This window comes from Ailuropoda melanoleuca, chromosome 10 (genome assembly GCF_002007445.2).
Source record: "Ailuropoda melanoleuca isolate Jingjing chromosome 10, ASM200744v2, whole genome shotgun sequence".
Classification (NCBI taxonomy): Eukaryota; Metazoa; Chordata; class Mammalia; order Carnivora; family Ursidae; genus Ailuropoda; species Ailuropoda melanoleuca.
This window is the reverse complement of record NC_048227.1, coordinates 32,793,051-32,819,213: the sequence shown is the minus strand read 5'-3', so window position 1 is coordinate 32,819,213 and position 26,163 is coordinate 32,793,051. Positions and strand designations below refer to the sequence as shown.

General features: G+C 42.8%; 1 protein-coding gene across 15 annotated transcripts in view; it reads left to right on the top strand.

Annotated features, from left to right (window-relative positions):
- RBFOX1 (RNA binding fox-1 homolog 1) overlaps window positions 1-26,163 on the top strand; it is a 2,017,010-nt gene that overhangs the window by 1,617,301 nt on the left and 373,546 nt on the right. Inside the window, exon 1 of one of the 15 annotated variants that reach the window (XM_034670400.1) lies at window positions 21,613-22,047. The exons of the other annotated variants lie outside the window; for them this stretch is intronic. Coding sequence (XP_034526291.1) covers window positions 21,904-22,047 — 144 coding nt within the window. The 5' untranslated portion in view covers window positions 21,613-21,903. Of the gene's footprint in view, window positions 1-21,612; window positions 22,048-26,163 lie in introns of those variants that run through there. 15 annotated transcript variants of the gene reach the window in all.

Below are 26,163 nucleotides of genomic sequence, written 5' to 3'. Positions count from 1 at the left end.
AAGCAGGCTAGCGACACCTCAGCCACGCTCATACCACTGTTAGACTCTTTCTCGTTTTCTTAATATTGCTTGTTTTATTATTTACTAAATAGCTAATGATTTGCTTTTATTCAAATATATTTATGTTACTACAGTAAATGTTATAAGCTGAAGGAGCACTACAGAAGTAACTTAGTATTAAAAACAAATATGTGGGTACTGGCTAAGACCATGCAATGCGCCACCTATGGCTCCAATGCCAGGTGTCGGGAAACACTGACTTAAAAGAAAGTATTTCTTGAGGGTGGAGGAGAGCCACCATACTTCCAGAGAGCCAGAGCAGTTCCCACAGGTGACCATCTCCTCAGATCTTGTTGGAAATGTCTAGGTAGTTTCATTCAGGAAAAATCTTAGTGCTGCTCCTGGGATCTCTTCTCCCTCGTCTCCTGTGTGTGTTAGCCTGCTTGACCTCCCTGGGGCACCAGCCCCCTCCAGGAAGACTCCTCCTCTTGCTGCTTTAGCCTGCTTCAAGTCTTCATACTCTTCTGTGATCAGAGAAGGTCTCTCTGCAGAGAGGGTGGTGGGGACTATAGTCCCAGCCTATGTATTCCCTCATGTTTGGGGTTTGTAAGTTCCCCAGGTGCTCCTTGAGACCTCTCAGGACCATTCTCTTGCTTTCTATTCCTCCCACAAGAGGCATGACTCTTGTTGACCTCCCTCCCTCCATCCCTTTGTCTCACTCTTGTCCTTACCAGGGACCAGAGGCTGGTGTGCTGATGGAAGCCCCACTCTGCCGTGTTTTTCCACACCCCTGAACAGGCCTCGAGTGGCACTGATGTTCTGGATGCTGGCTCTGTGTTTTCTAATCTGTAGGCATTTTATTCTCATACTTTGGAAACAAGAACGGTTCTATTTGGGGTTCTCTTCAGTGCCAAATGTGACTAGGCTGCTGTGCCATCCCAACCCTGTCGTATTGAGACTTGGTAACCTGGAGCACATTGTTTCACCTCCTTCTCCCTGGGTTTCCTCAATGGAAAAGTTGAAAAGGAGACACATACTTTTCAGGGGTTTTGTGAGGATGAATGAGGAACTGCTTTTCAAATTGTGAAGCTTGGCTCTGATGAAAGGTGGGCATGATTTTGAAACACAGGATGTTTACTAGTCTTATCTAAATCCCCCATCACTGGGGACACAATTCAGAAGGTTTTTGCCACATCCATTTCATTGGGTTGCTCATAAAGCCGTTTATTTTCCCAATGCCGCATTTGTGCGCGCTCCCTCTCTGCTACTGCATAATTTCGTTATCTGCCGTACATAAATGTATTATGTAATTCCCTCAATATGTCATCGATTGTTTCTGTTTTTCTGTGGTATTACTTAAGTCCATAATACTTTTTATTAAATCCCCAAGGAATGTTACTGAACAGTGGTTGAAGGATAGTCCTGTCCGCTAACTAAAACTCAGCACTTAAATATTTGAAATGACACAAAGCAGTCGAAAAAACCTAAGCGTGGAATTTCTCACTGGCTTTATGAAATCCAGGAAACCAATTGAGGCATCCGTTTATAGCACCTTTGTCTATCCAAGAGATTTATGCTGCTGTTCAGATAGTAATAATGCATTAATAAATAATATGAAATTAGCTAATGCTTATTGAGTGCTTACTATGTTCCAGGTGCTATTATACATTCTGCTTGTATTAAGTCATTTAATCTATACAATAAACTCATAAAAAGGTCTGGTTTTTGTCCCCATTTTATGGTTCAGGAAACTGAAATTCAGAAGTTTAACTGCCTTGCCCAAGGACACACAATAAGGAAGTGGTGCAACTGCAGAGCACACAACGCGTGCACGCGTGCACACACACTGCTCTGTAAGCTTAGGGAATCCGTCCATTTGCTGAATGCCTGAGAGTTTGGGACCTCTCTGTTGTGAACTTGTTTCTGCCACTGACATTAAGCTAATCAATTCTCTCTGGAACCAGGTTTCCTTATGGGCCAGGTTTGGAGGGTTGGATGAGATCATTTATTTTTAATCTGCTTCATGAAGCTCAGGCACCTGAGTGGGTGGTCCAGGAATGGTAGGGGCAGGGAAGGCAATGTTGAGGAGGTAGGACTCTGGAGCCCCCTCCTTCATTACTCAGTGCTCTTACGCTTATGTCTGGATGGATGGATGGATGGATGGATGGATAGATGGATGGATAGAGGGATGGGTGGGTGGATGGAAAAAAGGAAACAGACACACAATTGGGTTAATACATTATTAAATTATTCCAAAATAGCATTGTGCCCTGATTATTTCCCATGTACGCCATTAAATGTTCCTTGAGAACTTGATTTCAAATGGCCATATGTATATATTCAAATATATGAATAGATCACCCTTTACTTAACCATTCCCCTATTTTAGAAATGTATGTTGCTTGTGATTCCTCAGCATTCATTCATTTATCAAATATTCACTGGGAAATACTATTTGCCAGGCATTAACTAAGTATAGCACAAATGGTCTGATACATAAGTTTTTGACATATATTTGATTCCATAATTATATGGAGATTATTATTTTTGGTTTCATTTTTAATTGTTGACTTTCTGTAGTGAAGAAAAACCTGTTCTGGAAAGCCTGCTGAATTTGGATGAAATGCTGAGATGAAATCTGTGCAAATGTTGAGCTTAGCACACAGAGGGAACACAACTGGAGTTCTGGACTCACTGTCTCCCAAGATCATAGTTATAAAATTAATAGGCGTTATCTTGATTGTATATGCCCCCAGCAGCCAAACCTACTTTGTGATGTGCAGCTTCAAAGGGATCGTCTCGAGCTGTAGCTTTCCATGTTGCCTAGTTTTGAGCTGGGCGAGGCCCCAGAGAATATCTGGTCCAACCTGTCCAGGAGTCAAAAATATAAGCAGCAGCCCCAAGGATTGTGATAAGGTTTTGCGTTGTGACTCCCCTTTTAAGTAATCTGGGGGGAAAATCCTAATTTGCCATGATATAAACTGAATATAGCTGAGATTATAAGCTGCTTCAGTTTCTTGCATGAAAGCATGATACAAACCCTCTCTGGTTGGAAAGGCAATAAAGAGAAACCAAAACACAATTCCTTGTCCATAAATGGAACCAGACAACTCAGCTTTGTAGATTCAAAGGGACCGTGCAAGGTGGCAATTTTGAAATACCCCTCGGAGGCACAGTGCCAAGTCTGGAGTGAAGCTTCAGAGTGATGGGGTGTCCAGAGACGAGCTATTTCTGGCTGCGGTCTTTGTGTCACGGAATGGTGACACTTTTCCCCATGCCCCCTAATGTTCATCTCCTCCCTGATGACTCTGTATTTGAGTGATGGTCAGATGGTTTGGAGACAGCTGGCTTGGTTTTCCCTACCAAGGATTTGTTTGTGTCTTAGGACAGAAGATGTCTGGAAAAGACAAGACTAGACCCCAAAGAGCTTTGGCATCCCGTGAGGACTAAAGAGACTGCATGAACAGAACATGTCATTAGCTTTTCTTCCCTCCTCCATACTCTTTTTATCTCCTTCCCTGATGGTGAGCAAAGGGTAAGGAAATCTCCTTCCCTGGTGGTGAGCGAAAGGTAGGAGGCTGGTCTTCTTGGCTGATTTCTTTTTTTATTTTTCTGCTTCCTAAGGGATCACTTAATTCATTTTATGCCTGTGGAAAAGACCAGAATCTCCCAATTCCTCCGAATACCTGGGCAGGTTACCTCTGCCAACCTCAGCTCATCATTATTCCGTACTGAGTTATGTAATGATTTGATCGCGTTGAGGAGTAATTCACCTTTGTTCCCACCTACGTTAAGACTGATTACAAATCCTCATAAAATACTCATTATGCTACCAAAAATGTTCTTAAGAATAGTCTGTTCGAGAGGAGGTAATACTGCTGCTCGGAAGTGTGGGCTTCTGTCTAATTATGTGTAAATTATCTGAGTGGAATCTCAAATGTTTAGTGATAAACAGTTTTATGCTTCCCAGCAAAGTATCTAGTTTGTGAGGCAATAGAATCAAAAGCAGCTTGTGTGCAGTGAATTGTAGATTGTATAACTTTGCATCCTTTTCAAGTTATTCTTATGGAGAGAAATGGGAATGTGTCTGCAGCCCTTTAAGAAAAGCAAGTGTTGTACTCTGCAATATTTTTTTTTTTCAGAAAAGAAAAAAAAAAGATAATTGATCTTTGACTATACTGCTGTTCTGCTCTCAGAAGAAACATTAAAAAGTTGGATTTCTTAAGAAATGCAATTAACCGACTTTTATTTAATGATTTTTTTTCTCAAGTTATTCATCCTGGAGGAATGGTATCTGTTGGTTATTAACAAAGATGAGGATGGATTATTAAGGAACAAAATATCATGATATTCAACTGTAATGCAAATATAGTTACCCAGAGAAAATCCCACGTGATTTGTTCTCAGATGCCCCTCTTCTTGGAACCCTTTCCAGGAAGTCTCCCTCATCTCCCACCCATCTCTAGGTGGGATGGTTAAACGTCCTCTGAGCCACCTGAAGGTTGCTGTGCTATGGATGAAGGCACACTGGGCACCAAATAGCTAGGATTATTACAGTAGTCACTGTAGCTAGTGGTCATCGTAACCAGCGTAATCGGAATGGTCATATAAATATGAGTGTTTAAATCAGGAAGGGTGTTAGTTCTTGGTCTTCACAGCAGGGTTTCTCTAACGCCCAAGAACCTTGAGAATGGTCTGCCAGAGCAGAAACCCATCCAAAGATCCTACTCTTGAGACTTCTTTAGGCACAGAATAGTCAAGATATTTAATTAGCATAGCTCAAGGAAGCTGAGTCCACTGTGGAGGACTTGGGACATGGGAATACTGGTTCGGATGAAATCGCTGGGCCAGCTAAAATAAAAATCACCACCTCTAAGAGTTTGAGCATCCTTTGCAGCTGTTTTCCTCCTAGAAACATTCCCATTTCATAACAAGATAACCAGCCTGGGGAAAAAGGATATGAAATGTCAGGAGGAGAAAAGGGTAGAGAAGAACCAAGATTAAGATGGGAAGACTTCAATGACAAGAGGCAAGAATTCTTTGTGGTTTCCTTATTAGTGGTCAACACAGATTAATGTCAGCGTAACATGTCACGCAATTCACCGCATAGGTAGCTGAAGGAATTGCTTAATGGATCATAGTGGTGCTTGGTTCCATTTAGTTTCTAAAACCCTAGGGAAAATTCCATGGACCTAGTTCTAAGTTGGAAATGGTTGACATGGCGATGCTTGATATATTGATCCAACCAATTGTCCATTTGCAAACATGTGCCTATTCACATGCTTCTTGACTGAATTTTCAAGTGCTATCACCTAAGGAGCAAGTATTCATTGAACCTGTAACAGGTCTCTAGATGGCTAAGCCTTAAATTTGCCCAAGACCAAAATATCTGCACAAAGTCTCCTATATATATGTGACATTTACAAACCATGGGGTGTTGGACATTTTGAAGGCAAACCATTTAGATGACTGACTAAGTAGATCTCTTCACATCATGTAGCTTTGTTCTGTATTATTAGCATATTCTTGTAAGGAAGTTCATCCATACGTTTACAGCTCATTAAAAGTTGATCACGAATGTCTATTGAATATAACTGTTTCGTGTTGAGTTCTGTTTTTCTACCTTCCTACCCTATACTCTGTGTATTCAGTTTGTTCTCGGGTCTGCATTTCACATCAGAAGGTCAAAAGGAATTTTATTTTGATTTCTTTTTTAGTGAAAACATATTACAAATTGCCAACTCATGATATATTCACTTTGAACTTAAAATATCATTTGTTTAAAAAATGCAATAAAACCTGAAATGTACACTAATATTCATTCTGACGATTAAAGCTGCCAATGAATTATGCAGCTGGGCCAAGGCTGTCTTGTCCTCAGACTAAATTTATCTCATTGAAAGGGAATTACTCTGACCGGGGTTAAAAAGTGGAGACGGTTAAAGTTTGATTATATTTAGTGTCTTTTCTTTAAAAAATATTTGGTTATGGTTCTCTTAGGAGCTGGGTTTCAAAATGTAAATACTGATGAGGGGCTGATAAGTCCAATTTTCTCTGATTATAAATGCGACAAAGAAAAAAAATATGACAAAGGTTTCTGGAGACTCTTTTTTTTAAAAAATGTATATATTATTTGTTTTCTCTTTCTTTTCTTTTCTTTTTTTTTTTTTTTTAGCATGAATTTTTGGCCATGGGGGATCCCATGCTGAGGCCTAACCTCTCTGACTTACAGAGAAAGCCTCAGTGTAATAGAAGTAAATGCCGCATTTTCTCTGTACATAACATGTCACTTGGGCGAAGTGCTACAGTGTCTCTTTGGTAAAGCTGAAATGCGGATTTCTCAAAAATGTCTTGTTTTCAGTTAATGATATTTTCTGCTTTTCACCAGGTGGTCTCTTTGGGGGTTTGCTCTTGAATTCATTTCTCTGTGTGTGCACCAGGCTTTCTATTATTCGTCTATCCAGCAAGCATTTACTGGGTTCTTGTCACACTCAGGCCTGAGCCAAGTGTTCAGGTAATGGTGGCCAAGAAGCTCGGCCTTGTCCTGTGGCATTTGTCATCTTCAGGGTAAATGGGTGATCAAGAAACAGAGGAGGGCATGATGAACGCGTGCTGTGATAAGGACAATACTAAAGATAAAAAATGAAGCGTTATGGGGAGAGAAGAGAAGGATGGTCTGGCATGGAGGTGGGATGAGAGAGTCAGGCTGACTTTAATCAGACCCATTTGCTTAGCTAGCAGGCCAGGCATGATGTAAGATGCCAGCTCATCCTGGTATTGCCTGGCGCGAACCAATTCTCCCCCGGAGATGGCTCAGTTCATCTTTCTCGAAAGTGAAACCTCACAAGGAAAGGCAACTTCCGGAAATGGCCAAGCCTTCTATCCCTGTTTCAAAACTAGCCCCCAGTGACTCACAAAAGCTGAAAGGGAGATTGATCATCAGCTCATTATGACCCCCACAGGGTAAGAGCTTTGAGAAACCCATGGGCCTGGTAAGAACAGATCCATGGCAGCAAACAGGGCCATATTAGCAGATGTTGGTGTATTTGCTGGCCCTAGGGATGGCCCTGCATCAGCTGTTGTGAGGGTGTTCGGTTCCCTCCGTGGTTGGACCGCATTCAGAGCAGGATGCATCTGCTGTGGAAAGTAGCTGACTTTGGAATCCCAGTCCTGAGTTTGATTTCTATGACCACAAAGCATGCAGTTTGGGTCCTCTGCAAAGATGAAGAAACACACAATCCATCCCTTGACTTGATTTAGCTGTTCTGTCCCAGGCAGCCTTGCCTTCCTTGTAAGATGAGCAACCCTGTGTTTCAGAGAACTTAGGTTACTTCCCCAACTGGGCAAAATAAGGAGCTACTTACATTCAGGTTTCCAGCCTTCGAGAATGGGGTCCTCCGTGTCCATCTATGATGATCCTGAGAGTAATAAGACTGGGTCATCCTTATCCCACCCTCCGCAGAAGCTGTATCCTCATTCAGTTCTCCTTCATTGCATCTTCTGAAAATAAGACTTATTAATATGGTTAATTACACTGATGGAACTTAAAGTCTACTGTTGCCCAGAACTTCACAGAAGTGAGAAGGGGTCTTCTCAGGCTTTAATCTATACCTGCTGATCCCAAACAATCATTTTACCAAAGTCAAGTTTCTCCAGGTATAATTTACGTATAGTAAAACTTGCTTTCATAGCATATAGTTCAAGTGTAAAGAAAGTGCTCACGGTGATGTACCAACCGCCCCCAGCAGGACATCAGACATGTTTATCATTCCGAAAGCTTCCCTAGGGTTGTTTGTAGACCCCAACTTCAGCCCCGGCAATCGCCAATCTCTTTTCTGTCCCTCTAGTTTTGCCTTTTCCAAGATGTCCTATAAGTGAATCATAAGTAAGTAGGCTTTGAGTTGGACTTCTTTCTCTCAGTATAATGAATTTGAGATTCATCCATGTGGTTCTATCAATAGTCCGTTCTTCCATTTTATTGCTGAGCAGCGTTCTACTGTGGATGCACCATAGTTTGTTTATTCAACAGCTGAAGGATCTTTTTTTTTCCCCAGTTTTTGCTGATTTTGAGAAAGTTGCTATAAACACTTGTGTACAGGTGTTTCTGTGAATGTGCATTTTTAGTTCTCTTGGGTAAATACCCAGGAATAGTGTTTCTGGGTCGAATACCAAGTGCATGTTGGGGAGATAGTGGGCAGAGTTGTAGCTTTGATGTTGCATCCTAAGGGTGACACTTCTTGGCTTTGTGACCTGGTGTAGATGGTCTGAGCCCCACTTTTCTGCAACAGAAGAAATGGTGGAATAATAGCTTCTGCACGGGATCAACACACTCACTCTCTTTTGGTCCCTCATCCTGGGTTATTGCCTGCTTGCACTAGGCTCTTCCTTTCTGTGGTGCTTCTGTTTCTATTCCCTGAGCATGCATGTCCTTTTTCACATCTCTGCTGCACTGTTTCCTTTTCTGGAACACTTTGCCACCCACCTTTCTCCTCACCAACTCCCCATCCTTCAGTCGCCCAATGAAATGCCACCTCTTCAGAAAAGTCTTCCCTCACCCTTAATCTAAATCCAGCCCCCTGCTATATTTAGTTTCCTTTTTAAAATTTTTGAAACTGTGTTCTTTTCTTTTATAGCATTTACCACAACTGGCCTTATAGAATTAACTGCGTGATATGTTTTTTCATGGAAATTTTTATTGAGATCATTGTAGAGTCACACACAGTTGTAGGAAACAATACTGAGAGATTCCATATACCTTTTACTTTGTTTTCGCCAGGGGTAACATTTGGCTAAATTATAATACAGTATCACGACCAGCGTATTGCCATCGATATAATCCCCTGATTTTATTCAGATGTGTGCAGTTTTATTTTCATTAATGTGGTGTGGGCGTGGGTGTGGGTGTGTGTTTGGGACGGGGAGGTGTATTTAGTTCCAGCATTTCTATTGCAGGTGTAGATTGGTATGCCCTCCATCACAGTCAAGATCCAGGATAGTCCCATCTCCAAAGGATTCTTCCCCAGTCCTTTTATAACCATGCCCACCTCCTCCAGTTCCTCACACCTGGAAAGCACTGATCTTAAAATTGAGACACTTCAAAATTAGAATCATATCGTGCATAACCTTTTGGGGTTGACTTTTCTCCTGAGCATTATTCCCTGGAGGTTCATCTAAGCTATTGTGTATCAATACTTCCTTGTAATTGCTGAGTAATATTCCACAGTATGGATGTACCACAGTTTATTTAACTGTTTACCTCTGTTGAAGGACACCTGGACTATTTTTAGCTATTATAAATAAAACTGCACGTACAGATATTGGTGTGAACCTGAGTCTCCATTTGTTTGGGATCAGTGCCCAAAAGTAAAATTGTTGGAATCTTAGTTTTATAAGGAACGGATTGATTTTTACAATCTGTCTCCATGAGTAGACTGTAAGTCCCATCAGTATAATTAACCTGAGTTTTATTTGTTTGTCTGTTTGCTTGCTTGTGGTCTAATCACTGTATGCTGGGAACATTCCACAACCCTTAGAACATAATTTCACCACTCTGTAAATATTTATATATGAATTAAACAAGGAATGAATGAGTGATTGCATGAAAACAGATTTTGGCATGGGGATTAAGTAAAATGTATGTAAATCACCTTTAGAATGCTCAGCTCGGAGAAACCTCTGCTATTAGGTGAACGTTTATACCATCACCATTATGAGATATGACTTTGGCTAAGGGTAACATGACCCAGCTTCCGTGCCTTTCTACCTTGATTGTCACACCATGTTCAGGTGGCTTTACAGGATTTCAGGAGGCTGAGTTCTGGCTTCACTTCATTCCCTTAAAGAGAAGTCCATCTCATGATCATGCTCAAAAGTGGCAGGATGAGAATTTGGACATCATACATCAAATCAGATCCTGTCTCCATAGGTTCAGAGTGGAACTACGTGGCTACTTTCTCTGTTGAAAATGAGTGCAGTCCATAAAGGATAGCAGCCTTTGGAGTGTGAAGATGTGCGGCACTGAACAGGTTAACCCTGTCCCTGGATTCTCATGGTGGACATGTGAAATAAATATTGGTGAAGCTGATGGAGATAGCACAGTACTTAATAGAGAGAGAAAATTAGTAATTCTCATTTGCCTGAGGAAAGTGCAGGTCTTCATAATGTCTTGATCTATGTACAAAGAGCTAGTAAAGACAAGCAGTCCTCATAATAAAAATAGAAATGAGGTTTTCCCGACAAAAATGCCACTGGAATGCTGAGCTGCACACAGGACCTGGAGAGACGAGAAAGAAACTTCTTTGGTGACTATAATTAGGCTAACATGGAGGGCGGCGAGGCTCAGGAGCTATGCAGGGATGCTCTCTGCTTCTTTCTAGAATCACCAGCACATTATCTCTAAAGGGCTAGGATGGTGAGGAGGTAAAAGCTCATTCCTGGCAAACCGTGCCCCCCTTCTCACCATGGCGAGGCTCTGACCTGGCCTGTGACGTGGAGAGGTGTTTTCACCCTGCACCTTGGGACACTTAAAAAAAAAAAAAGCAAGAAGTAGGAGGAGGAGGAGAAATCTTATTCCTTCTCATGGAAGTACCCCATGTGCATTACAGAAACTTGGCTAATGCAATTAGCAATAAAAAATAATAAAAGTCACCAGTAGTCTCCAAATTACTATTAACATGTGGGTGTTTCCTTGAAGCTTTCTTTAGAAACATCTATGTAGACACACAGCTTTAGATTAGAAGGTAACAAACTTAGAAGTGGAGAGTATAAATTAGAGATATAGATTGACTAAACATACATGGGGTCATACCATATAAATGTGGGCTTATATCTTACTCCACATCCCCCCCCTCCATTTTATATGCATTTCTCTGTTTTGTAAGCTATTCTTCCCTAGTTGTATTTTCAAAAGCCGTTGATGTAGTCTCAATGAAGCGAGCAATAAACTAGTTGTCGGTATGGTTGTTTGACCAAAACTCAAAATCAAATCTCAGCATTTTTGCTGCCTGAGATGCATTGTACACATGTCCTGTGGAAGGAAAGGGGAAAGATAGTCACCTCAACCTCCTTCAGGCATTGGGTCAAGGCCTGAGCTTTTTCTACCCTGGCCCAGGTTTCCATGGCAACAGGATAACACTGGTGGTTTAAGATGCCCTCAGGGGTCTGGGAGAGGCAGCATCTACCGGAACCATAGTTTGCAGTTTTGTAATCCAGTTTAATTTTGGGAGAAAGAACCAACTCTCAGAAAACCCTTATATTGATTGTTCAACATTCAAACATGCTGCTTTAAAAACCACTTTTAGAAGTGCATTATGCAATAAAGTAGAAGGTTAGAGCCAAGGAAATCACACTGACTTGCGTTAGGGCGTGAGTGTATGGATTTAAACATCATCTATCTTCTCCTACCCTCAGTTTTCTCATCTGTAAAATGGGAGGGGTCAGATTACCTTCTTATTGGGTTTCTGCGTGGATGAATTGTGATAATGAATGTAAAATACTTGGCATAGCACCTAGTATACAGTAAATGCTCAATGATTCTTAGCTTTGCTATTATTTTTTATGACATTTCTTGGAATCATGTGGCTCTTGATAGAACAATGGCTCTGAGGGGGAAAAAAATGTTGGAATGGCTTGGCTGGTGAAAGGCGGAGGTTAGGGAGAGGAAGGGTGGAAGCCTGCTGAGAATCTAAGTGATATTAGAGGAAGTATCAGCACCCTGGAGTTTGGTGTTTTCACTAAAGAGGTCATAAAATATTAACATCCCCCAGAGTTACCCAGAAGAATAGTGGTGTCGGCTCTTGCTTGCCATGTAAGAGAGGCTCCTTAGAGATGTCTGTGGCCCAGTTATAAGGAGGGAAAGCAGGGAGAGGCAAGGTGGTAGCAGTGATTCCAATTGCTTCCTTAGCTGGAAACACTAGAGTTAAGAGAGAATGGCCGGTAGTGACGTAGCAATGGGCTGCCCTACAAGAGAAAAAAAGAATGGCTCTGTTTCTTTCCAACTAGAGAGAATGGAGCTGTCTTTCCCACAGAGGCCAGTTTGTATTGCCTTACCCTTGTGTTCCCAACCAACAACATATCACTTTCATTAACACCAACACACATCTATCATCATCACCCCCACCACCACTTTCATCATCACCATCATCATCACCACTACCACCATCCGATCACCATCTCCATCTCCATCATTACCACCACCACCACCACCACCACCATCATCACCATACAGCTCTGAAGATAACATGCACAGTGCCTTTATTAGATGCTAAGGGTTGTACTAAGCAATTTACATATATCATCCAGTGTTACCCAATTATGAAAGAATGTTTTTTTCATTTATAAATAAGGACCCCATGACCCAGGAACTTTAAGTAACTTGCCAAAAGTCAGCCAGCTGGTACAAAACAGAGCCAAGATTGGAAAGTGGGCAATCTGCCTCCCAGTCCTTTATAGCTACTTTACTATTTTTAAAAAAGGCAGTATATGGTTAGATTAAACTCTGTGGCCCCAGAACACGCCCTTCTAATTCATTTTTCTTTTCCTGTGAGAAGGAAAACCTATGATCTAAGCCTCACAGTGTCACAAGGCAACCAGTTGTTTTCAAACATATAAGCACATTTATACCAGTAGTAACCCTTATACAAAGAAATTTACTTGAAACCCCATTTATAATACAGATGATAGGGGCAAAGTAGAGATGAATTTTATAAATGCAGATGTGAAACATTTAGTATATATAGCCAATCAGTGAGAAAAATGAGGCTATTTTGATGAACACCAATATTTGGTATTGGGAGTATAGGTAACTGATATTGTTTTCAATTAGCCTCATAATCCAATTCACTTCAGTATTTTCATTTGTTGCATAATATTGAGAAAGTGCTGATTCACATGTTGATACAGAGTTACAAAAGGTAATTTTCTAAACCAGATGACTTAAAACTATCAGGTTAATCTAAGATATGAATTTCATCTCCTGATTTGTTGATCAGCATATCTCCTGGGTCAACACCATGCTGGGTTCAACACATACATTCAAGACGTAGGTGATGAGTGAATGAATGAATGAATGAATGAGCCAATGAGAATGAAGTGGATCTCTGGAGCATGGAAATAGGAGAGACTTGTGTTGCCATTCTAAATATTCTCATGTATTTGACCAATATTCGAGAAGCATCCACCGCACTAAGTCAGGTGGTGTTCTCGGGTGATGTGGTTGCGATGTTGGAGAGGAAAAATGAAGTTCTCATGGAGTATGTGCATGTCAGTGTACAAAGAATGGGATGGCAGGAAATAGTAAACAGACAAGGAACTCACCCTCAACACTGGCTGACCCATTTATATGCAGAAAGCTTACATATCCCCTCTGAGTTCCTGTATCCTCATGGGTAACATAGTGCTATCAGTATGTATCCAGCACTGCCCCTATGAAGAATAAAGGGAAACACACCTAGGTACTGCCATCCTCATCTACATCTCGACGCTGCAAAACGTACAAAGATGCATGTTTCATTCTGGGATTATTTAATTACGCACTGGGCATTCTTGGATTTGCACACTCATATCATTAAGGCACTCAAGCCAAAGAACATATATTTGTAGATGTATTAATACTCACTGGGCATAAGCAATTACAAGACCAGGTGTGAGGTGACCAGAATCTGGAAAAAGGGAGGTGCATGAAAGAAAGTGCTAGCTATGTAGCGAGATAGGAGGTGCAGTACCAAGTTAAAGCATTTAATTTCATGACCTCAGCAATGGGAGGGGTCAGTGATATCTTTTGAGAAGGAGATTGATGTGTTTGGTTTTGTCTATGTAGAATTCTCCCCTGGAGTCAATGTGGAATGTGCGTTGGGAAGAACTGAGACCAGGAGCAAAGGAACCAATTAGGAAAGCACTGCTTTTTTTTTTTTTTTCTTCTTCTTCTTCTTTCAATAGAGGCTACAGAGAATAATGCAGTGCACTGGGGTAGGAGCAATGGAAAATCAAGAGGCTTCATAGTTTGAGCTCAGAGAATTGAAACTGAGGTGATTTGGGAATCAGTTGAGTATTCAGAGCAACAAAGGGTGGTGTGAAGGGCAAATGTTGATGTTTCAAGGTTAACTAAATAGAAGGGAGGTGCTTCCATTAACACGCAGACAAGTCCACAGATGAAGAGAAGCATGTGTACACATTTTGTCTAGGGGGGATGTTAAGACAGTAGCGAGGATAGGACCTTCGTACTGACACATGCAGGAGGCTGTTTGAGGGACATGATCATACCTGAGGAGTAGCCTGTGAGGAGAGGTCAGGGTGGAGGTGAGGAGGATTCCATTGGGGTCTGATTGCTGCCAATCCTTCACAGGTATACGAAAAGTAGCATAGCCATGATGTGACGTGGGTCATCCAAGGGGATGACAATTGGGGTACACAATATCTTGCGTTTATGGAACACATAAGAATTCTGCCATGGAAGCACATAAGAAGGTCCAGCCAGGGAAATATACAGTTTTTCTCATATGTACCACTGTGCGCAAAGAGTGTTGAATTATTCTTTCTGAAACCAGGTGAAAGAAATGTTTTTCTTTTAACAGTGGATGCAGGAAATCCTCTGAAAATGGTTTGATACAAACTTGGGTTAGAAGGGAATCAATCCACTGAAGGGCACAGGGGCAGCTGATGACAAGCTTTCAAGGAGTAGAAAAATGTGGGGAAAAGAGGTGGGAATGAGAATTTGCTCTCTGGTCCCCTCTGTGCAGAGGAAGAGGAAAAGGGAGTACGGCAGAGAAAGTCTAGAACTAGGAGAGTTGACTGTGAAGTCAATGGTGGTAAGATAGCTAAATGACATTTGCAAAGATATGATACAAACCAATCCTTCTAGAATTGTGTTTCTAAGACGAGAATCTCTTCTATTCAGTCTTCCTTACACTTCCACAGTCTTCTGTCTACTAAACTTAAACATGCCTCTTATGAGTGGATGTGTTGCAGAATATGAGGAGGGGCTGAGCTTCTCTTTTTTTTTTTAAGATTTTATTTATTTATTCAACAGAGATAGAGACAGCCAGCGAGAGAGGGAACACAAGCAGGGGGAGTGGGAGAGGAAGAAGCAGGCTCATAGCAGAGGAGCCTGATGCGGGGCTCGATCCCATAACGCCAGGATCACGCCCTGAGCCGAAGGCAGACGCTTAACCGCTGTGCCACCCAGGAGCCCCTGGGCTGAGCTTCTTTATGTGTGGGCTCTTGTGATGGAGGCCAGAGACGGGGAATAGAAAATCCTGAGCTAGCAGGTCAGATGAGGCTGTAAGAGTGTGAGGTGCCATAAATGGGAATTGTAGTTTGGGGACCAAGACTTGGAATTCCAGAGATTGTGTGTTTGGTGAGGTGAGACCTTGAGAACCAAGAAGGTTTTTCTGCTGAGTATCTAATCCATTTGCTACGTAGCCTTCTGATTCTTTCAGACTGACCCAGTTTTGTTCTGAGTCCTGACATCCTTCCTAGTTCAGCACCAACAATTAGCAGCCTTTGAAGGTGTACTGATAATGCCAGGGACTGAGGAACCCTGTGGTTGCTCTTGCCTGTGTGCCAAGACAGGACCTTGGGTAGGTTAAGGTCAAAAAGGATTATTCCAGAACTTGAGATGTTAGAGGTGAAGTGACTTCTAATAGGAGATTCCTAAGGTGACTCATGTTGCATAAAGATAAATATTTCTGAGCATTTATGGGGTCAAGGAACCTTGTAGCCAAGCTTATTACAAAGGAAAAATAGAATCTTCTGCAGGCTTTGTTTGCCTTCAGATTTGCTCGAGTTCCATCCAGAAAGTCACAACACAGAGAGTGGGTGGGGTGTGGAGGCTTCCCAAAGTAGACCTTCCCACCCACTTGTTCATTAGGAGAAATCACCACTTAGCTGTTTTTGTCTCTGCCGCCTACTGTCCCTTGTCCCACGCTCTTACATTCTGTCCTTTGCACTGGAAATGCACTGGAAACAGACTCCCACCCTCTCAAGTGCCAAACATTGCACTCTCCCTTAGCATCACCCCCTGGAGCCTATTATTTCAAGAAGGCTCCAATGGGAACTTAGGTTATTTGCTTGATCTGGTATTTTAAAATTTAGGGTTCTGTCTGGTGTGTCTTGGGTCTCTCTTGAGGGGTACCAGTTGGCTGCTCTGCTAGAACATTGTGTAACTTTCAACTTTTGTCAGAGTTGGTAGTAGGAAGGTGTTGGCAAATGAAAGTGTTTTCTTCTTCTTTTAAAGAACCGTATTAATTTTATTTATTTATTTATTTATTTACGTATTTATTTATTTACTTCTTTATTTAGAAAAGCTTAAGCTAGAGTGTGAGTCAGGTGGGACCTACTCCTCCTATAATCAATGGGGACTAGAAAGCTAGGAAAATTTCATACTCCGAAGTTTGGTGGCCAAGGGGACTGGTAGATTCCTGAAAGAGGAAATCTCACAGCTGTACAGACATAGAGTAATGCTCCAGAGCATGCTTGTCAGGTTTAGATATTCCAAACAATGATAAATAAAATGTTGGTGATGACAACGATGATTTGGCAGAAGTGTCTCTACTATGGGACAGTGTGATGATGGAAAAGAACATTTTCTGGCCTGATTGTAAACACTGCCCCCATCCCTTATTAACAGGTCCAAGCGTACACTCTTGCAACATCAGTTCCTTCTTATGTAAACTGGGGCAATGAAAACCGACTTTAAAGCCTTTGGGGAAATTCAAAAAACAATATGGTAACCATATTGGCCAGAAGCAATCTCTTAGCATGTGTTACACTAGTCAGTCCCCAAAAAGTAGCAAAAGACTTGACCTGGTGAAGAATTTAGTTGACAAGCACTATACGAAAGTCTGTGTTCATCTGATACCTTGGCAAGGTTAAATAAATTATTGTACTCAGAAGACCAGGGCAAAAAACTGATGTCTATACATTTTCGTATAAACACCGTATCATTTGAAAGAATTCTCAAAAACAAAGAAAATGAATTTGGAGTCAGTTGTTCCATAAATAGATTGACTCTGTTGGTCTTGTTTGTGTCATTTTTAGCAAAAAAAGAGGAATGTCTATGTCATTAACTAGTCAGGGACTGAGAATAAAAGTAATCCATAATAATCGTTGCTAGTATGTACCGAGTCGTTGCTAGGTGATAGGCACCGATCTCAGAACTCATGTGTATTACGTTATTTTATCTTTTCACAACTTAATTAGGAAGGCAAAATTATTATCATTCCCTGTTAGAATGAAACTAAGATTTTAAGAGCTTATAACTCCATAGATATTTAACAGGAGCCATAGAAGCATAAGACAGAGCTGGGACTCCACAGCCAAGCAGTGAGACTCCAAAAGATGTGTCCCCCTCTTCACAGTACACTGCAGGCCCTCATGTGAGCCGGAAAGAGTTCCCAAATACTTCATTACAGCTGTCGTATTTCAGGTGGCCTTGAATGAACAGGGCTGCAACCACTATGTCATTGAGGAAAGTGAATAAACTCTGGAGAGTCCACCAATTCAACCCGTCTGACTTTTGTTAAGCTCCCCTTTGTGACAGGCATGTGACTCTGCGGCTCAGGGCGCTGAGGCTTGAGTTGTGCTGCAGTGAGTCTGTGGGGGTGAAGAGGGTAGTTCTCAGGCCTCGTGAGTGTAACTCTCTGCCGTTTGCGAGCATCCCCACAACGGTGAACGTGTATTGTTGGTACTTGGTGTGCCAGAGCCTGTGCTAAGAAGCACTTTGCATTCATTATCTCGGTGGTTCCCAAATGCTGGTCCACAGAGTCATCTGATTCCGTAATGACATTTTCAACAGACTGCAGCTAAATGAGAAAATTAAGGGCAATTTGGTGAAAATTTTAATAGACCTAAATTTAATCAATTTGAAGGGCTGTCCTTTATTTTGAGATTATGTCCTTCTTACTTTTTGGTATAAAATGCCCTTTCCTTTATGAAATGGTGATGATGACAGATGGTGTGTGTGAGTGTGCGTCTGTGTGCATGCATCTGTGTGTGTGTGTGTGTGTGTACTAACTTGGCAAACAGTTTTTAAGTTGTTAATTTCATGCACTCTCTCCACTGTTTTTAAATTTTTATTGTGATGGTCCATGAATTAGGGAAGAAAAAAACTCTGAGCCTCGCTGCAATTCTGTGAGGGAGCTATTATTAGCCCCATTTTACAGATGAAAAAACTGGCTAGAACACGGCCTGGAATGCAGTCAACACTAAATGTCCTCCAAGTATTTGAACAAGTAGGTGACTCAAAGTGCTTGTGACAGAGATAAGGTTTCCTGTAGATACTTTAATTCTCACCTTACTGAGGATTGGACTAGGGAGCTGCCCCTATCAAAATGTGGAAGTGAGAATAAAATACTTCTGAGCCACTCCTGGACATTGTCAGGAAGCTAACCCCAGCACAGATAATTACATTTAAGATCAAGAGGTCTTACTTTGGTCTAAGCGGAATTTTTCTTGCTCTGGGGCATGAAAACCCCCATAGAAGATCCCACTTTAGTGAAATGCCTGCTCTTTTGACAGCCTTAGGAAGGGACAATAAGGATTTATGGAAGCGAGTAAAAACCAAAGTGATTTCTTTTATTCTTTTAAATAGCTGGCAGATTTGAGGGAAGGAAAAAGTGACAAACACTGTTGTGTGGGTCAAATTAAAACGTGCGCAGCTGCCTTCTGCCTAAGGAACTTCCATTTGAAGATGGCATTGTTCCTTGCTGGTTTTCCAGCACTCTCTGCTTCCTACAGGGGATGTGTGACCATTCAGTTAAGGGTCCTTGTAGCTGAAAGGCAGGAGGGTGGCCCTTGAATGTGCATGCACTAACTCCACCCTAGTGATACGGAGTGCCCAGGGATTCTTTGTAGAGACGGAAGAGTATTTTCTTTCCCCACTTCTCCCATTTATTGGTGTGGAAGAATCATTTGGGGCTAGTGGCATCGATGTGGCTCTTTCCCAGTCTCTGTTGAGACGGAATTCAAATTCAACCTCCCCAGATGCTGCTGGAAAGGCTGGCAGAATTTTGTCATCAAGTGAGCGGTATTTGCAGATACGGCATTACCTTTTGATTTAGGGTCATTGGATGCTCTCTTCCTGATTAACATGCACTGATATTAGCTGTGGAATCTTCCCTGACTGCTCCTTTGTGCAGTTGCCATTTTGGGGGTGTGCAGGGGTGTGCTCGTGTCTGTGTACCGTGCTGTTTGTATGCACTCGTGCAGGGACGTTCAGACTCGGTCATCCAGAGAACGGCTCCATATCATTTTGAGGTGAATTTAGAAGGTCTGGATTCCAATGATTCATTCTGCAGACTTCCAGTGTGCCTGACTGGGAAGACCTAGGTTTAAAGAGAAGTCTGAGCCATTATTGCAAAATGGGTCTGTAGGAATCCAATCACCACTGAGGGTTTGCAACTTTGGAGAGAAAACGGACCGGAAAACCAGCGTTGGCTCAGTGCAGCCGAGAACAGTTATTGGTTCTTTACATAATGTATTTGTTTTTCATTAAGCCATTCAGATAAGGTCTTATTAAAGTGCCATGTATTATTTATCATGTTTCTTATGAAAATGAGCTGAAGGGAAAATTCTGTCTTCTTCTTGGGGCATTTACAAGCTTTTCCAATGCCGGCAAGAAAAAAAAAATGCAGAAAAGAAGGGTGAACCCCTGTCAGTACAGCAAGCTGGAAAGCATGGGAAGGAGAGAGTGGGGAGTGAAAGGCAGAATCTCTGACCTTTTATTCCATGTATGTTTTGTGGAGTGGATTTCTCTTTGATTTTGTGAATTGCAAAATAAAAAATAAAAGACAGGCTGAAAGTAAGATAAGAAAGAAAAGAGTGAAACAGTTTATTTGTGAATCAGACCTTGTCCAGAGAATGTGATTTGTTAGACAACACATAGCAAGGATTTTTCAAACGAAACACTGCCCCCCAACCCAGCAGCATAAAATACCAGCCGGAAGCCCCCTAACCCCCACAGCAACTTCTGCTTTGGGTAAAACATGCTAGCTTGCCCCCTCTAAATTATGGACTGTGTGAGTCCTGGGGTGTTGGAGTGACTGGTTTTGCAAAGTGAATAGAAGGAGAAAGGCTGGCCGGGGCCTAGTGTTGGCATAGCAAAGACTTCACAGTTATCGATGGCGTTTCAAAACAGAACAACAAAAAATAGAGCCGTGGAATAATTAATTTCCCTTTCTTCAGAAAGCATTTTGATTAGTCTGCAAAGTGAGTTGTGCCTTTCAAGCTGATGGCTCAGTTCAGAAGCTGTACTTTGGCTGAGAGTGGCTCCATGAGCCCCACGGAGGGGTCAGCAGGGATGTCCCCCTGAGGCCATCCCCTGGTCCTGCCTGAGGTGTTCCTTCCTGGGGTGCTCTCATACCTCTCAGGGTGTGCTCTACCCTGCAGGCTGGTGGCAAGCCCCCAGCCAGGTTTCTTGCAGGGAACTCAAGAATCAAAAAAGATGATGCTCAGACAGCCTCTTGCTCTGAAAAATAAAAAGAAAATTCAATCACTGGGTCAAAATCTATTTCAAAATATAAGACTACTATTCCTGATCATGATTTTACTGCTGCCAAGAATGTGCTTTTTTTTCCTTGTGGGGACCAACGATGCGTTAGAGTCTTAATATTTTCTTTTGATTTGCAGATCACATCCTATTTTATTGCATAAAGACTAACGAAATCTACTAATGAATAATTATTACTTCATAAAATAAAGGGAAGGGGGAGACCACTCTGCAAGAGCGGAATGCTAATTTGGCCAAGGAGGGCTGGCCAGGCAAGAAAAAATAAAATAAATAAACCACTGTAATTTGCCCACTGCAGCCCACAGAGCAATGGCTTATAAGACACGGACTTCCCCACCCTGTGCATTTATAATTTGAGAAGAGCAAGGATTCTGGGCTGGAGAAGCCCCCTTGCAGTCACCCGGGGCTGGCGTGTTAGTTAGTCCAACAGGCTTGACTTCCATGCCAGCCAGGGCGGTTTCCCCATTCAGCGGCTCAGGCTGGTTCGAGTGCTAGCCGCTGCCTGCACAGCCAAGGCAAGGCGCAGAGCGAAAGCTGCGCCCCAAAGCCTGGGGGCGCATCGCTGCCTCGCCATTCTGCTGGGGTTGGGGGCCCCCAGAAACCGCCCTGCCTTGGGCGCTGCAGCCCCCATCTCCCCGTGCCCCCAGCCCCTGGCGTCGTCTCAGCAGCACTCTTTCGAGGGGGAATCCCATTTCTGTGTTTATTTGCCAACGAATCGGGCAAACAAACCGCTACCAAAATCTAAGAGTCTGGGTCCCAGCTGGGCAATCGCATTAATTGTCCCCCTTGCCCTGATGCTGGCGATGTGGGGCGCTCTCTCGCTTCCTCACCCGCCCCGCGGAGATTTTTAGCAGACACAATTTGAATTTTGGTGAGTCGTTTTAGAGGGAAAAAAAAAAAAAAGGCAGAGGGGAGGGGAAAAAAAAAAAACCCAACCCTGCCCCTGGACCCATTTGACAAATGAGGAGGCACGCAGCATCAGCACCAACGGAGTGAGCCTCAGTGTGAGTCAAAATCTCTCTCTCTCTCCCTCTCTCTCTCTCTCCTTTCTCCCCTCCCTCTCTCTCGCCCTTAGCTTTCTTTTTTTTTTTTTTTTGTGGGGCATCAGAAAACAGGCCCAACAAACCGGGGAAAGGGTACAACCACGAAGGCAACAAAATAGTTTCCTGGCCCTCTGGAGCGTCTTAGTTGGAGGCAGATGAACGCCACGATCTAGCAAACCCAAAGGAAGGAAGCCAGCGAGGAGGGACTGGCGCGCGCGGGGTGCGGCGGGGGGGGAGGGAGAGAGAGAAAGAGAGAGAGAAGAGGAGGGACAGCCACCGGGTTTTGACTTAGATAATCAGCAAAATTAAAAAGGAAAAAAAAAATTGTAGCGACCAGGCAAAGAGCGGAGTGATTGCATGCGAGCGTCCCCACTCGTGCTCGGCGGGCGCCAGAGAGACACGATGCAGCATCCTCTGACGGGGGCCACCTGCGTGGCGCTCCCCAACGTGGGCATGTGTCCCCAGCTCTCGTGTGCCTTGACTTTTATGTACTTACAGCAGGTAAGGCGCGCTCTTCCCTCGGTGGCTGCCTCCGGGGCTCAGGCTCCGTGGACTGGGTACCCGCACCGCTGGGCTGCGCTCTGGACCCTGGAGGGGTTTGGGGAGGGGGCTTGTGCTTTCGGACGGGAGGGGTGCATCCAGGCGCCTAGTTCTCTGCAGAGCTCAGAATCCCCGCGCCCCGCTGTTTTTGCGCCTCTCTGAATACTTTGAATGCCTGATTCTGAGCCTGGGTGCCGGGAGTTTAAAATTGCAAACTGCATTTTCTTTACTTGCATCTCTCTTGTGTCTGCGTCCTTGAGGACCTGAGTCCGAGACCCCTTTGATGCTAAGAGTTTGGATCTTTGTGGAGGCACTCGCATGCCTGGAGTTTTAATTTAGCTGTTTTAATAGGGAGTGGAAAGACATGTATGTATGTGTGTGCGCTCACTATTTTTGTTTTCTTAAGTTTGTCTGGGTTGTGATTTATTCAGTCCGCTTGGGATCTGAGCCTTTGGGTTTCTGGAGCGTGTCAGCCCTGGAATCTGCCTCCAAACTCACTGGCCATGCTGTGATGAAGGCAGCGGTTTAGGATGCTGTCTTTGTTGGCATGTGTAAAGGCTTTTTTTCCCCTCCCCCCCTCCACTCCCCCTTAATGGTCTTATTGAAGGATTCTGTGTTTGTTTTATTTTCCATTCTGTGTATATATCAGAATCTTCCATTGTGTATCTCTGAGTCTTTTTCTGGGTGTTTCCCTTGGACCCTCGCTGTCTCTCCCTCTTTACTACTAGGGCTGCTGCCTAAGTTGGTTGCTGGGCTTGGGAAGCAGCTCCACATCGCCTGGTGGGGGGACAAGCCCAGCTCTCTGTCTCTGGGCAGAGGCTGTCCCTGTGAATTGGCAGGGTTAGAAAGATTTTATCACGCAGGTAGAATCCTGTTGCCTTCCCAGGATCACCATTCTGCTCTGTGAAGAGTTAACAATGATTGTAGTCATTTTATCTGTATTTCGATTGACTCCCTTCAAGAGTACCATTTGTTAACTGTGTGTGGCTGTAGCTGACAAAACTTCCTTTACAAGTGTTCAGAGGGGCCTCCTTCTCCAAAGACCCTCAAATTTCAATCTGTGTTGTAGGAATATATGTATTCATAAAATGTCAAAATGCTGTTTTGAACATTTGAGTAATTTGTTATCAAGTTGGTTGCCTCCAGAAAATGTTTCTAAGGCGTATTTTCTGTTGGAAGTCTTTTTGAGACCAGCCTTTTCTTTTTGTTGTTTTAATATCTTAGGAACAAATTGGTTTATCCTTTTAAATATTGTTTTATTCCATTTCTCATTAAGTAAATTATGCCAGAAAACATCTCCCAAGAGCCTGTTGGTAACATATTATTTGATTCATCTGTTTCGACCATCTCTGCACCTTTGCTGTGAATGCCTCTGTGTGTGTGTGTGTGTGTGTGTGTGTGTGTGTTTTACACCAGTTACCCACCAGAAGAGTATCCTAATGAGCATTTCTACAGATGCTGAGCCTCAGTTGAATTTAATCAAATTATTAATATGAGTTGATCTTTTGCCTCCTCTATTCACTTCTTTCATGTTATTTACTAATTAATTTGAACAGCATTACTTAACAGGTACAGTGTTATAGGTATTCAGTGTTCTCACTGTTTCTTTGTGCATTATTCTTTTTAATAAATTGATGTTTCATCCTTCCAGATTGTTAAATTGGCTTGCTCATGTAGACACAACTTAGGATAGAAGGCAGTGAGTTTGAGTGAGCGGTTATTCTTGCCATGAAAAGGACAAGTCTGTGGGATAAATGCAGACGTCCTCAGCATCCACCAAGCAGTCCCTTCTAGGAGGGAAAACACTCCTGCCCTGGCAAGGGGAGGCTCAAAGGGAATGTTGGCAGCCATAACAAATATTTAGAAGTGACTAAAGCAGCATCGTGGTTCTATATGATGATAGATGGAGGTGGGTTCCGAAATGTGCTTTGGGATGCACCCCCCTCTCCAGAAAGGGCTTGTAAAGCTTTCAGTGAAAGTGTTGATAAGAGGATGCTGTGACACAGCATCAGAATGTAGTGTGCGTGTGTGCGTGTGTGCGTGTGTGTGTACGTACGTATGTATTTTTTCTGAGTTTCACTAAATGCCTAAAGTATAGTACAGGCAGACGATTATTTTTGCCTGTCTGTTTGAGAATTGGTTTTCCAGCCACACCTCCCACCCTGCCTAAGGCTCACGGTCAGGGTGGGAGAGCCATACGTTCAGGTCATCTCTGCTACCCGCTGCTGCCATGTTTGTGTTGAAGTCCCCTGTCATTGCTTTTATGTAGCAGTCTGGACAACTGGCTGATCAAGGGTGTGAAATCGTTCACTTCAGTCTCCACAGAGCACTTACTGATACCATCTATACGTCTTCTATGCATACATCGCCACTATATTTCCTATCTGCTGTTAATCGGTAGCTATCTCTATGGCTAGAGATTGCATCTCTATTTAATTTTGATGATCAGAGGGCTAATGTGTATTCTCAGAGTATGCTGATCAAATGGATGAATCGGGTAACATCTCTGATAAATAACACCGTCATTAGAAACATTTTATTATTGTTAAGAAGTAAACCTCTTTCAGGAGTCTTTGTCATTTCAGATCACCAATTACATAAGAAAATAATTGAAACACCACGATCTTATTTTGGACGCTTTATCATTCTGTTTTCTAAATGCACACCCTCTGATCAGGGGCCACCGAGGCTTCACTGAAATGTTCTCCCGGAATGAAGTTCATACAGCACTTATTTCTCATCTCATATCTAAGGAAAACCCCTCCATCATTTGCTTTCTTTGACTCAGCCATGACATCCAGCCTTTCTTCCTACACTCTCCCAGATATGCTCCTGAGACAATTCATAAAAACAAAAAACAGTTGGGATACCCCAACGCCTGAGTCTACTGTGAATGACCAAGTGAGATTGACATAACCCTTTTGCCACAAAGAACTATTTATTCAGACCAAAGGAGAGGCCCTGCAGTGTTTAAATTCTTTGATTCCGTTTCATTTCTTTATATTCCCTAGTGACTCTGCTTTACATAGATATTTCCCTACAGTGAAGATTTCTTTCTTTCTTTTTTTTAAATCTTTCTCCTCTCTCTTAACACCGGAGATGGCACTACAGTTTGGAATTGCGAGATGGGATAGATATCGAATCCAGTGATGCCGTCACGTGCATACGTATACGAGGTACACATGGATGTCTACACACCCACGTCCCTCTAGTATGTAGTATCTATCTCGTGCTTGTAGACCGTTCTCAGGTGGAAGGGACAGGTAAGGTCCAGAGCATCTGGCTTCAGTCTTCTGTCCACAGAAAGTCCCTGCTTCAGTCTCCGTTCTTGATACACTGCAGTGGCTTTATTGTGTGTCTCCTTTGATGGCAAATCTTCTCCCATGTGAGAGAGCTGCAAGCCCACATATACCCACTACGGAATCTTCCCAGAGTTCCAAAGCAGGTACCCATTTAATTACCCTGGCTTTGAGGGGAAATTCTGAATAGAGATTCCAAATCTGAGAGGTTTCTACAAGCTGGGTCAAAAGAGAATGTGTTTTGTTTTTCACTGAGAAACAGAAAACAACCCCCCCCCACACACCACGGAACTCTAGAGATGCTTTCCCATCCTAAGTCAAAGGGAACCACACCAGAGAGGGTCCATCACATGGTGGGGTATGGCAAGGCTATGGACAGAGCGGACAAGGTTTGTTTTCTGACGCACAGTGCGTGTCAGATCTCCTCCAGTGCTGTGATTCACGCTGAGTTCTAACTCCCTGAAAGAGGATAAGTAACATATTAACTTAGTTTTCCCCATTTCTGCACCACTGTCAGTGTCTCCCAGTCCTGTTCAAAGAAAGCTTCTCATCTGTCAAATCTTATTCACTCAGAACCTTTTTATCAGCCTAAATTTAAAAACAAGTCAAATGCTTAAAATCCACAGTAAAAGGTGGGGGGAGGGCCTTTAAAGTGGGCCATGCCACTGTCAATATCCGAAGATTGGTAATTTTTCCCACTTAATGATGATCCATGTGGTTTGTTTTAAATAGTGAAGTGGTTTGTACAAAGGGTAATTCCTAGTAAATGAAGCCATTG